The sequence below is a fragment of the Mustela nigripes genome, chromosome 8 (assembly GCF_022355385.1).
Source record: "Mustela nigripes isolate SB6536 chromosome 8, MUSNIG.SB6536, whole genome shotgun sequence".
NCBI classification, from domain to species: Eukaryota; Metazoa; Chordata; class Mammalia; order Carnivora; family Mustelidae; genus Mustela; species Mustela nigripes.
Window position 1 is genome coordinate 18638356 of NC_081564.1, and position 13006 is coordinate 18651361.

A 13006-nucleotide genomic window follows, 5' to 3' on the forward strand; every position below is an offset into this window, starting at 1 on the left:
TTTGCAACTCTTTTTTTTTTTTTTAAATTTAAAGATTTTATTTATTTATTTGACAGAGATCACAAGTAGGCAGAGGCAGGCAGAGAGAGAGAGGAGGAAGCAGGCTCCCCGCTGAGCAGAGAGCCCCATGTGGGGCTTGATCCCAGGACCCTGAGACCATGACCTGAGCTGAAGGCAGAGGCTTTAACCCACTGAGCCACCCAGGCGCCCTTCATTTTGCAACTCTTAATGAAAGCGTTGATGTAGGCAAAGGTCATCAGAGTATGAACCCATTAAATGAAATGTCATGGGGAATTTGAAAAGGAGAAATCAGACTGTCACCAACTGTTTTCTAAGTAATTTTCACATCACTAAGAAAAAATGCCTATGTACCTTCTTAGGCGAGGCAATATGAAATACCAAGACCATCTAGTACCAAGGCTATTCTTATTCCCAGACATTGAACTTGAACATAATCTAGTCTTTAGAGGTAAAGGTTGAGCTTACAGGAAATACAGAGCTAGAGGAACAGTTAGGTCTTAGGAGGAAGCCAACAGATAAATCCAGAATGGGAACCCTCCTCCAGACCACTATCTTGGTGTCCTCAGTAAGGCACTGGTGTGACGATAACAAGTGGGTGGTGGAGAGAGGGGGAAGCTCTGGATTACAACAGATTGGAGAGAGAGAACAGGCCAATGAGTGTGTGATCTTGATTAGATTAGATCAGATCCTGGCTCAAAAGACACCTCTGAAAGAATTATGGACATTTGAATGGGAACCGGGTAGTAGGTCTTCAGGGTTATTATTTGGCGGGGGGAGGAGGGGTGTTGGAGAGTCATAATAGATTGTGTTTATGTAAGGAAAGTGTCCCTAATCTTTAGAAATGCAAACTGCAGTAGTAAGTGTAGAATAACATGCAGTCAGAGCTTTCAAGCTTTAAAATACTTTAAAAACTGAGGGAAGGGGACACCTGGGTGGTTCAGTTGGTTAAGCGTCTGCTTTCGGCTCAGGTCATGATCCTAGGATCCTGGGATTGAGCCCCTCGTCAGGCTCCTTGCTCAGCAGGGAGCCTGCTGCTCGCTCTCCCCCCACCCCCTGCCCGTTTGTGCTTTCTCTCTCACTCTGTCAAAATAAATATATAAAGTGTTTAAAAGAAAACTGAAGGAAAAGTCAGGGTGAGGATAAAAGCAGCAGACTAAAAACCTTGACCACTGTTTAGGAGGCACTGAAGGCCAGTTATGAGGGCTCACTATACTATACTCTTTTGCACGGTTGACCATGTTTAGGATAATGTTTAAAAGCAATAAAGTAGCTGACAAGACTGGAGGATCACCACTGAAAGCTTGCAGGGCTGCTGGGAACCTCAGCTGACCCCATGTCAGGGTAAGAGCACTGGGGACTTAGGATGTAAACTCCCGTGGGAGCATGCACACAGATGCAACACGGACTCCGTCTCCAACAACTTAGCCGAGGCAGGGGGCACGGGGAGGACCATGTGCTTTTTGGAAACTGCAGTAGGTGACTCAGAAAGAGACTTCATGACACCAATTGCAAAGATGTGGGTAGGGTTTTAGTCCGTTCACTTGTAGCCAGAGTCCTGACTAATCCGAGTGGTGTGGACAGATTTACGACCTGTTGACCTGACAAATGATGAAGGGGAAAACACACACACACACACAAGAAGGATTTTTCTAAGAGAGAAAGCATAGTAAGAAATGAAACCTTAGAAAATGATATCCATTTACCACCACCACCCACTCTGAGTGCAAAAGACTGCACTGAACTTCATAGCTCCACTATTTTAAATTTAGTAGGAAAAACATAATAACCCTTGCCGTTTATGATGATCTACCCTATAAGCATCCTTCCAGCACCTAATGAAACTCTGTGATGCGAAGTCTCTCTTACTGAAATGACTTTAACAGCTTTCTATTTTTAAATTATTTGAATATTAATTTGTCAAAACATTTCAAAGCAATTATTTTAAAATAAGTGCTTTCCAATGTGTTGCTCTAAACCAGACCTCACTAACTACCCTAATTACCAACAAGACCAGTATGGAGAAAAACAAAACTTCATTAAGACCAAGATAACCTGGGGCACCTGGGTGGTTCGGTCAGTTGAGTGTCTACCTTGGGCTCAGGTCATCTTCCTGGGGTCCTGGGATCGAGTCCCACACTGGGGAGCCTGCTTTTCCCTCTCCCTCTGCCTCCCCCGCTTGGTTGTGCTCTCTCTCCCTTTCAAATAAATAAGTAGAAAAATCTAAAAAATAATAATAATAATAATAAAAAAAGACCAAGATAACCTGGATAAATGAAGAGCTTCAGGATGGTTCTAGATAGGAAGGAAGACCCAGTTTGGGAAGATATCAGTTCTCTTTAAAAGAGTCTTTAAGTCCAAGGCAGTTGAATCAAAATCCAAATGAGAATTTCAAGGAATTTCAAAGTCAGTTTCTCCTCATCTAGAAGAGAAGAATGGGCCAAGATAACCAATCCCATTTTGAAAAAATGCAACAACGGGGAATCTGCTCCATCAAAAGGAAACATTGCTGTAGCAGTTACAACTGTGGTGGTTTTTTTTTTTTTTTTACAACTGTGGTTTTGATGTAGGCACAGACACACAACCCTAGCCCCCATACACAAAGCCGTGTGTGTGTATACATGTACACACATGTAATATATGTGAATATATGTACATGTACATACATATTACATATATATGTAATATATGTGTATGTAATATATATGTAATGTATATATACATATATATGTAATATATGTATGTAACATGTATGTAATATATATGTAATATGTGTGTACGTGTACACATATATGCGTATACATGTACATACATATATATGTAATATGTATGTGTATACATGTACACACATGTAATATATGTGAATTTGGTTTATGAATAAAGGTGACATTTTGTGTCTGTTGGGGAGAGAATGGTGTGTTATTACTGGCTATCAAAGCTACAATCCCTCTCTATTGTACAAAAAAATAAATTGCCAGAGTGTTCAGTGAGATGATCATAAGAATATTAAAAATATGAGAGAATGTTTTTTTTTTAACTGTGAAGTATAATAAAGGGTTCTTGTAAGCAACCCTCAAACCTGCAAACTCCAAAGGAGAAGACCAGTGGATATGAGGATATGATCACGCTGTGTTCTTATAGGACAGTAGGTACCATATACCAAATTGAAAGACAGTTCGAAGAAAAATTACATTGGCTGATCTCCTGAGGAGCGTATTTTAGTTTGTGAATCTGTTTGCCCAGACTAGACGTGCTTGTGCCCTGAGGTCCCAGACTGGTTCACGTTGTCTGAGGGAAGAGCCGGGAACGGTAGGTCTGGGTGGCATTCAGCATTCAGGGGACGAGGAAGTACAGGCGACTTGTGTCCAGTGAGTCAGCATTTTTACCAGTGGTAGAAATTGAATGTCATCTGTCAGTCCTTGGAAAGGAAGTGTTTGCTTTAAAAAAGTCGTGAAAAGCTGACATTAATCTCACGGGTGGTAATGAAGGTATGCTTTTCACATGGTTAGAAAAATAAATGAGTCTAAAAGTGGAAGCTTTCTGTGATCTGGGGTGTGTGTGTGTGTGTGTGTGTGTGTGTGTGTGTGTGTGTGTAAGTGTAATTGCTGCTGTCCTCTGTCCGTTTGGTTCAATTATTTGGTACAGGCTGCCATGACTTATCCTTCTCTAGTGGTTCCACTGTTCCCTCTCTCATTTCGTCTTTGCCAGTGGTCCCTCAGGATCTGTGCTTCACTTGGCTGGGTTCTGCAGCCCTGTTGAAGCTTACTTGCCACATTGGCTTGGGGCTTCCTGTTTATTCCTGTCGCCCCTATAGACAAAGGCCCCTCCAGTGCAGAGATGAGGGAAGATTCACTGTGTGTATCCCTGGTGTCACCCATAGTGGCCTACTGTCTCACAAAAAGGATTCAGTTCATGCCTTTAGAATGAATGGGTGAATGATTACACGAACATATGAATGCATTGCTTTTCCTCCCCAAGAGCATGGAGATACATGGATATTGATTGGACACTGGGGCAAGTGGTATAGCAGGACGGGAAGGACATGCCATGGGACACATGCAACAGGACCTGCAGGGGAAATCCAAGTGACTTACCGCTGCAAGAGTTGATGAAGAGTTGGGGAAGGTGTCGCGGTGTCCGTGACCCGACCTGGATCCTGGAGGATAGGCAGGAGGTTTGCAGGTAAAAAGGAGGCAATAGGAGGAATGGCATTTACAGAATCATTGAGAGGTGACAAGAATCAAGCATGGCTGCTCCGTGAGAAAGACAGTGGCCAGATGTGGTTGATGAGGTGGGTTGGGGCCCCTTTGGAAAAGCTCTCTGTAACACGCTAAGGAGTTCGGATGGTGGGGGAAATGAGAGGCCCTTGGAATCTTGTAAATAAGATAATGGCGTGGAAAATTGCTCTTGGAAACAAGGATGATGCTCTAACCCCGGTTGGAGACCCTCCTGGCCTCAATTTGTCCCTCTTCTCATGCTTAGCCATAGAATGACGCTGCCCCTGTGCTTTGCTGGTTCATAAGTATTCTGGAGAATGGAGGTGAATGGATTCCAGCGTGATCATTGTAACCGATTTGAAGGGACGGTTTAAATCCTGAGGTTTTAGTAGCTTTGATTAGGTAAGCTGCTGACCCCGTATATGTGTTCTTTCTTCTAATTGTATCTCTCCAGGGACAACTTTTGTTAAGTTGATGTTGTTTTTTCTGACTGGTGAAATTCAAGTTATGTTTTAGTGTCACTTTAATATCAGGTAATATATTGCAAAGAAAAAGGCATTAAAAAGCTGTTATGGATTGTCAAAATATTGTAGGAAAAAACACAAAGGAACTTAAATTCACATTTAGCATAATTGGGTTGTGATTGTCTAAATGTAGATTGCCTCATGCTGGAATGTTTAATGTTATGCAAATTACATGCAAGACTTCCCTGCCAAAGATCTGGTGAACCTAGGAACTTTGAGAAGAGTTGATATTAAACCACACCAGATACTTTTACAGACCTCTTCAGCCTCTATCTGGCAGAATGCAGTGGTTTTAAATCTAGTGGTGGAGTTTTTATTGTGACTTTGGATAATGTAGCTCTATTTTGGGTGTTTAATGAGCAGTTAGTGGAAAATATTTAGTAACTACATATAAAAGAAAGCAATTTCCTTTTGGGGGAATTGAATCTTTGTATGACTGCTTAGTCATCTCATCTTTTAAAAAATCTGCCTTTTGGGTTTCTTAGTGGTCAGCAATGGTAATCACTCATTACTATCTGACTTCTTACAAAGCAGACTCTTATCTTGCCTTATCTTCACAACTACCTTATCACCCTCATTTTTTTTTTTTAGGTGATATGTCACATATCATTAGAGATATTTCTTTAAATGCGTTTTGTTTTAGACATCAGAATAAAACAGACTTAAACCTCATAGGGAATATAGAGGCTTTTAAGAATGGGAATTGGCTAACTAGGTCATAAATATTATGTAGTTTCTCTGCTAGTAAGATGTCCAAGTACGACTTAGCCTACCTAGTCGTTGGCCAGTAGAGAGTAGATCTTTCAAGAACTTTAGGAGCAGAAAACAATTTTAAATTATGACATAATATTTATTATACTTACCTTGTATTTATAGGGCAGAACCCCAGTACGTCAAGACAGAGTTGATGTATCTCCAAACATTTGGCATTAAATTAAAAAAAAAATTCATTAGGCCTCCAATCAGTATACATGGTTTTATATATAGTATGTCGGCCTTATTTTGATGAGGAGGTATGTAAAGAAATGGTTCACGAGTCTGGAGGCCAGAATTTGATTTATTTATTTATTTGTTTGTTTATTCATTTATTAAGATTTTATTTATTTATTCCACAGAGAAAGAGAGTGATCGCAAAGAGGCAGAGAGGCAGGCAGAAGGTGGGGGGAAGCAGGCTCCCTGCTGAGCAGAGAGCTTGATGTGGGGCTTGATTCCAGGACCCTGAGAGCATGACCTGAGCGGAAGGCAGAGGCCTTAAACCACTGAGCCACCCAGGTGCCCCCAGAATTTGATTTTTTTAAAAAAACTTTCTTTAATGAACAATTTAACCATGCACAGAGAGAATAGTATAATGAATCTGATGCAGCCATTACTCAGCTTTATGTGGGATCAACACCTAGCCACTCTTGTTTCATCCATACCGCCTAAGTCCCTTTAGATTATTTTGAAGCAGATGTAGACATAATATATCATTTCATCTGTCAGATTTCTATATGTATCACTGAAAGATAAGAACTCTTAAAATATAAAAATATAGTGTAATACATGGCCATTGCTAAAAAAGTAATACCTAACACCAGATATTCAGTCTATATTCACATTTCTCCAATTTTTTATAAGTTTTTTTTTTTTAATTTGAATTGAGTTTTAAATGAAAATCCAGGGCGCCTGGGTGGCTCAGCGGGTTAAAGCCTCTGCCTTAGGCTCGGGTCATGATCCCAGGGTCCTGGGATTGAGCCTCACATTGGGCTCTCTGCTCAGCAGGGAGCCTGCTACCTCTCTCTCTCTGCCTGCCTCTCTGCCTGCTTGTCATCTCTGTCAAATAAATAAGTAAAATCTTAAAAAAAAAATGAAAATCCATCCATTATGCCTGTTATTTATTTATTTATTTGAACTATAGGTTACCATCCATCATTTTTCCTTCTAGAATTTTTTTTTTTTTTGGCTAAAGAAATAGGGTCAGGTGTTGTAGAGAATTCCCAATACTCAAGGTTTTGAAGACCACCCCCTTGTGATATAGTTTTAGAAAACCCAACTTTTTGAGTTTAATTCACACAAAACAAACCACATATTTCAGGTGTCCAGTTTGACAAATTTTGTCTGTACCTGTGAAGCCATTACCAAAATTAAGATAACAAACACATGCATTGTGTTACCGTCCAACAATTCTTAGTTCTCTGACACCAACTGGCTGTCCTGCAGTTTGATTCAGTTCTGATGCGAACCACCTAGAGTTGGCACAGACTCCCAGTTTAAGGAATCAGTCCCACAAGACTGCCCCACTTCAGATACCAGCTGCAAATGGGGTCCTACCTGCATTACTGTCTGTCTGTCTGCAAATTTGAGGGTTCCTGTGACCCTTGTCTTATGTTTGATAGTTCACCGGAACGACTCCCAGAACATAGGAAGGTGCATACTTATGGTTCATTTTATTGTAAGGATATAAATCAGGAACTTCAAAGGGCCTGCTACATAGGGCAAGGTCTTGGGAAGGGGTGGAGTGGAAGGCTTCCCAGGAACACCTCTGTCCCAGCACATCTATGGGTTCACCAGCCCGGAGGCTCTCTAGACCTCATCGTTCTAGAACTTTTATCCAAATTTCATTATGTAGGCATGATTTGTTAAATCATGGTAATTGGTAGTTGAACTCAATCTCTAGTCTCTCAGGTGTCAAGTGTTAGGGCAAACATTTCCAAACCTCTAATCACATGGTTGGTTCCTCTGGCAACTAGCTCCATCCTGAAGCTGTCTATGGGTCTGCCAAGAGTTACCTCCATTAGCATTAACTCAGGGAGGGTTGAAAAGGGCTTATTATGAATAAGATACTTCTATCATTAAGAAATTCCAAGGGTTTTAGGAGCTCTGTGCCAAGAACTGAGACAGAGACCAAATATATATGTGTGTATGTGTATTATTTTACCATATACATCATCCCCTCAATATTTGTTCCTGCCTCTTCATAATCAATCACTGTGTTCTCTCTGTCTCTGTCTTTCTCTTTTGATCTGGCTTCTCTTATTCAAAATCATTATTTTGAGTACCATTAGGCAGATTGGATGGCATGGACAAATTACTTAAAAGACACAAGTTATCTAAGCTAATACAAGAAGAAACAGAAAATGTAAGTAGTCCTACATCTGTGAAAGAAGTATAATGTATAATTTCAAACCTTCCCACAAAGAAAATTCTACTCACATGGTTTCACTGATGAGTTCTATCAAACATTTAAGGAATAATTAACACTGGCAGTCACCAACTCTTTTAGCAAATAAAGGAGAAAGGAATTATCCCCATCTCCTTTTATGAATCATATCCTGATATCAAAAGCTGAGAAAGTGATTGCAAGAAAAGGATAAGACTTCTATATTGAGAGCTACAATGTAGCAATGAGACAAATTAAAGAAGAGCTAAGTAAATGGAGAAGTATGTCATATTTATGGATTGTACACTTCATATTATTAAGAGGTTAATTCCCCCTAAACTGATTTATAGATTCAGCACAGTCAGAGCCCCATCAGGCTTTTTCTGGGAAGAAATTTCTGGGGGAAAAAACTTAAATGAAAATGCAGAGAACCTAGGTTAGCCAAAAAATGAACAAACAAACGAACCAAAACCCCCACAAAAGCAATAAAACAAAGTTGGATTACCGGACTTCAAGACAACTCTAAATCTCTAGCAATCAAGACAATGTATTATTGATGGAAGGGTAGACATACAGATCAATGAAACAGGATATCTGAAAGACAGACCTACCCAGATTTAGTGTTGAATCAACAAAGGTGCCAGGATAATTCAGTGGAGAAAGGATACTTTTTTTCCTCCAACAAAGAATGCTGGAATAACTAGATATTATAAGGGAAAAAAAGAACCTTGAGCTTTTACTTTGCATTATACACAAAAAGTAACCTGAAATGAGTCTTAGGCCTAACCATTAAAGCTAGAACTTAAAAATTTCTAAAAGAAAATGTTAGGTTAAAAATCTTTTTGACTTTGGGATGTGAAAGATTTCTTTCACGTGGTACACCAAAGAAATAATAAATTGGATCTCATTGACTAGACACTTGTGCTCTTGGAAGGACTTCATGAAGGCAACGAAGGTAGAGTGTGGACTGGGAGAAAATATTGTGATCACATAAATCTGACACCGGACTTGTTTCCAGGACATAGAAAATTTACAGTTGAGTCATAAGACACACAACTCAATTAAAAGGTAGGTAGAATATTTCACTGCATATCTTACGGGAGAAGATGTCAGCACTCCAGTAATCCAATAATGTCCAAATGTACTCAACATCATCATTCATTAGGGAGAAGGAAATTAAAATAAGCTATTGCTACACTACCTAACAGAGTGGCTAAAATGGAAAAGACTGACAACCAAAGTGTTGACAAGGGATATGGGGCAACTGGGATTTCACACATTGTTGGTGGGAATGTAACATCACACAGTTTGGAATATAATTCAGCCGTTTTTCATAATGTTAAATATAATTAACCATATGACCAGCAATTTTGCTCCTAGATATTTACCCATGAGAAATGAAAACATGTGCCCATAAAAAGTCTTACGCACAAATATTTAAGGAGGCTTTATTCATAATAGCCCCAATCTGGAAATGACCCAAATGTCTATCAGCAGATGAACGGGCAAACAAATGGTGGAATATTCATACAATGCCATACTACTTGGCAATAAGAGGGAACTAAATTCTTATGTGCACAGCAGTATGGAGGAAGCTTGCTTATGTCAAGTGAAAGAAGCCAGACACACAAGACAACATATTGTATGATGTTATTTATCTAAAATTCTAGGACTGGGATAAGTAATCTGCATTAACAGAAAGGAGATCAGTAATTGCCTGGATCCTAGAATTTGGGGAGACTGATTGCAAAGGGGCATCTTTTGGGGTGATAGGAATATTCTGTATCTTGAGCACCTGAGGGGCTCAGTCAGCTAAGTGTCTGACTCCAGCTGAGGTCACGATCCCAGGATCCTGGGATGGAGCCCTTCATGGGGCTCCTGGCTCAGCAGGGAGTCTGCTTCTCCCTCTCCCTCTGCCTCTGCCCCTCCTCCCTGCTCGTGCTCTTTTTCTCTCTCAAATAAATAAGTAAAATCTTTAAAAGGTATTTTATATCTTGATTAAGATGGTAGTTATATGTGAAAAACTATTGATGCATATAAATATGCATTTAATTATATAGATTGTACCTCAAATAGTTTGTTTTAATAAGTTTTTAAAGGAGGGGGGTGCTGCTTCCAATTTTTTTCCCCACCAGTGGATGATGGAGACTCAGTTTCTACTTTTTCCATTTGATTATTCACTTTTGGTTCACTTGTTGAATAATCCCTAGTTTCTCCATTTTTCTGCCTTCTCTGCCTTATACCTTGAAATTCTATATTTATATGCTCTCTATTCCATTTCATTGTTTAATTTGTTTATCCTGTCTTCATTTTAGCTTCAGAGTAAGCCCTGTTCTCGATATTCTTTATACACGTTTTTGCTATTCTTGATCCCATGTTGTTCTGCATACAGTTTATAAAGACGTAATCATTTTTTTGTTCTATGAAGAACTCTCTGCAATAGTGATGGGAGTTGGGGTTGAAATGATTTTATAGATAACTTTGGGTAGATGTTGGATTTTTGCAGTATTCCATCTTTCTGTTCATAACTGTGGTGTACTTTTCCATCTATTAAGATTTTCTGTTATGTCTCTCAACACATTTTGTAATTTTCCCTACAAAGTTCTTGCACATATTTTTAAGGATTTATTTCAAGGCATTTGGTGTTTCTTATTTTATCTTAAGTGAAATCTTCCTTCTAATTATGTTTTCTCGCTGTTTATTGTTGATGTATAGAAGTGTGGTTTTTAAAAAAAATCTCAGTCATGTATCCAGGGAACATTTGCTTTTGTTTTAGAAAGAAGCTCATTAATCGATTAGTAGAATGTGTCACATGTGCGCATGCTCGTGTGTATTTTGACAAACGGTGGTGTTGAGGGCGAGCTTTCCACAGTCAGTCCTTAAGTTATTTTTGGTCAAGAGTCCACATGTCAGGTCGGCCCTGAGTCCCAGGAGAGGACCCCAGCTGGAGCCATGATGCCCCCCATGCCATCAGCCCTCTGTGCAGTCGTGGATGTCAGTTTGAGGGCTCTCTGGTCGACCAGCAGCCTTGAGCTCAGACAGTCACATGTTGTCCATTCTGGGGATGGTTTCTCATGATACAAGCTGTCACCTCTAAAAACATGTGCCTCTTCTCTTTCAGTATCCGGAGTGTGATGCAGAAGTATCTTCAGGAGAGAAATGAAATCACCTTTGACAAGATTTTTAATCAGAAGATTGGTAAGTGCCACTTTCTCACTTGGCATACTGTGAGCTAGTGTGGTTTCGGGTGGCATTCCCGTTGTGTATAAATGCATAGTGCTTTGGGTGGCTTGTAGCTCAGCTGGGGAGGAAGGAGGTTTCATGTAATAATAAGATACTGAGTGGTTCCTTACATCCCTGGTAATGTCTTGTGCATAAACTATTGGGAAACACATTAGTTTGATTCGAGGTTTTAAGGCAGTTGGGAGGTTGCCAAAATCAAAATATTGGATAGTTGGTAACCAGAAAGAAACACTCTCTACTCGGACCCAAGTCTGAGGTCCCCAGCCTCCCTCACTGCTCTTGTACTTACAGTGATCACAAGGAATTGGCATGGGTCTTCAATAACATACTGCAACCCGGTGGCTGGCCATCTCCTTCCAAAGCGTGGGGCTGGCTTACATGATCTTACCACTTTTCATGGGCTAATTTATAGCTTTTGCATGCTGCCCAGTCATTGTCAGCTTCACGTCAATCACTCTTATCCCCGTGACTCCCTTCCATTTACTTAGCGGGTCACCAGGACTCCCCTAGAGTGCCTAGAGGTCAAGGAGCCATCTCTCTCCAGCTGGTACCCAGCTCTGCCCAGTGCTGGTCCTGGCCCATGCAGGTGTGTGGATATACCTATAGGTCTGCTCTCTGATGATCAGCAGTTAATGCCTGGAGAAATTAGGACTGAGCAGGGATTGCTTGAGTGTGGGGTTTCAAGGCCTGCAAAGCAATGGATTATCGTGTTCTTGCCTGCCTTCCACAGAACTGCCAGTGTGTTCAGAGGTGACTGTCCACTGGGTTATGTAAGAGCTGGAATCTACCTATTTTTCTTTTTTTTATTCCCCCAAATCAGCTCCTGCTGTCCAGGAATTTCCTGAACAAGATTTTGTTCTCAATAGGATAGGATTTATCGTTTGGCCTGTCAGCTGACTGCATTGTTGATCTGCCCATAGTAATGTGATAAAAGATAATTCTAGGATTTTACATGAAATCACCTTAGCTGAATATAACAGAATGGGAAGCTTTTTTTCCCCTTCCTTTGCTCCTTACTTGCCTCCCACAATTATTCAGAGAAGGTTTGCCGAGGAACTGTGTCATGGTTTATAAATTATTTTAACCCTAGAGGATGTGACTTTATTAAAATTTCAAGAAACTGTGATTGTACTAAAGTTTCCTGGAACTCAGATCCCCACTGAGACTGAATATCCTTTGCAGTGAGTCTGGGTGGCCCTGCCATTTACAGGTTAGGACACAGTGACTCAGGTTGGTGAGGTGACTTGTTCTCATTTGTCCTCCTCCTTCTCTGGTCATTCTGGAAAGGCTCTTGGGAGAGAAACAACGAATCTAAAATGTACAGTAGAGAGGGTCACCCCATAAGAACCAGATAGTTTTTTTTTTTCTTCTTTTAGAAAGAGTCATGATGCTCTTTTGTGTTCAAGTAAAGTAGAAGCCGATGCAGAAAGTCTTGGACTTTGGTAAACTTCTTGTCTAGTTTACAAATTAGCCATCTACTAAGGCAATACAGCTTCTGTGGTAACCCCTTTAGTCCCCCTTAGTGGTCAAAAGTTGGGTGCTGGGTTCCGGACAAGCAGATGGAGAATTGCCCAGTCATTGGGATTTGGTATGGGAACAGAGTGGTGAAAAGTGTTTGACCTTCATCTCATGTTTTATTGCTGCTTCTCACTGTGTTCATGGCGTTTGGTTAACTGTCATCTGTATAAAGGTTCCCCGTTGCTTCTGCTTTTGTGCTAAAGAACAGAAAATAAAACTCTCCCCATAATAAGAGAGAAACGCCTTATCTTTGGGAGGGAAAGGAAAAAAGGAACGACTTATTCTTTAGTTGAATTTAAAATAGCGATCTGCAGCTTTACTGAGATCTGTTTTACACAGCATAAAAT

At 40.3% G+C, this 13006-nt stretch overlaps 1 protein-coding gene across 3 annotated transcripts in view; it reads left to right on the forward strand.

Annotated features, from left to right (window-relative positions):
• Positions 1-13006, forward strand: part of GRK3 (G protein-coupled receptor kinase 3) — a 118879-nt gene that overhangs the window by 14222 nt on the left and 91651 nt on the right. For all 3 annotated transcript variants that reach the window (XM_059408695.1, XM_059408693.1, XM_059408694.1), the window contains one exon: positions 11020-11096. In XM_059408695.1, the coding sequence (XP_059264678.1) occupies positions 11033-11096 (64 nt within the window). In that variant the 5' untranslated portion in view covers positions 11020-11032. The remainder of the gene's footprint in view (positions 1-11019; positions 11097-13006) is intronic.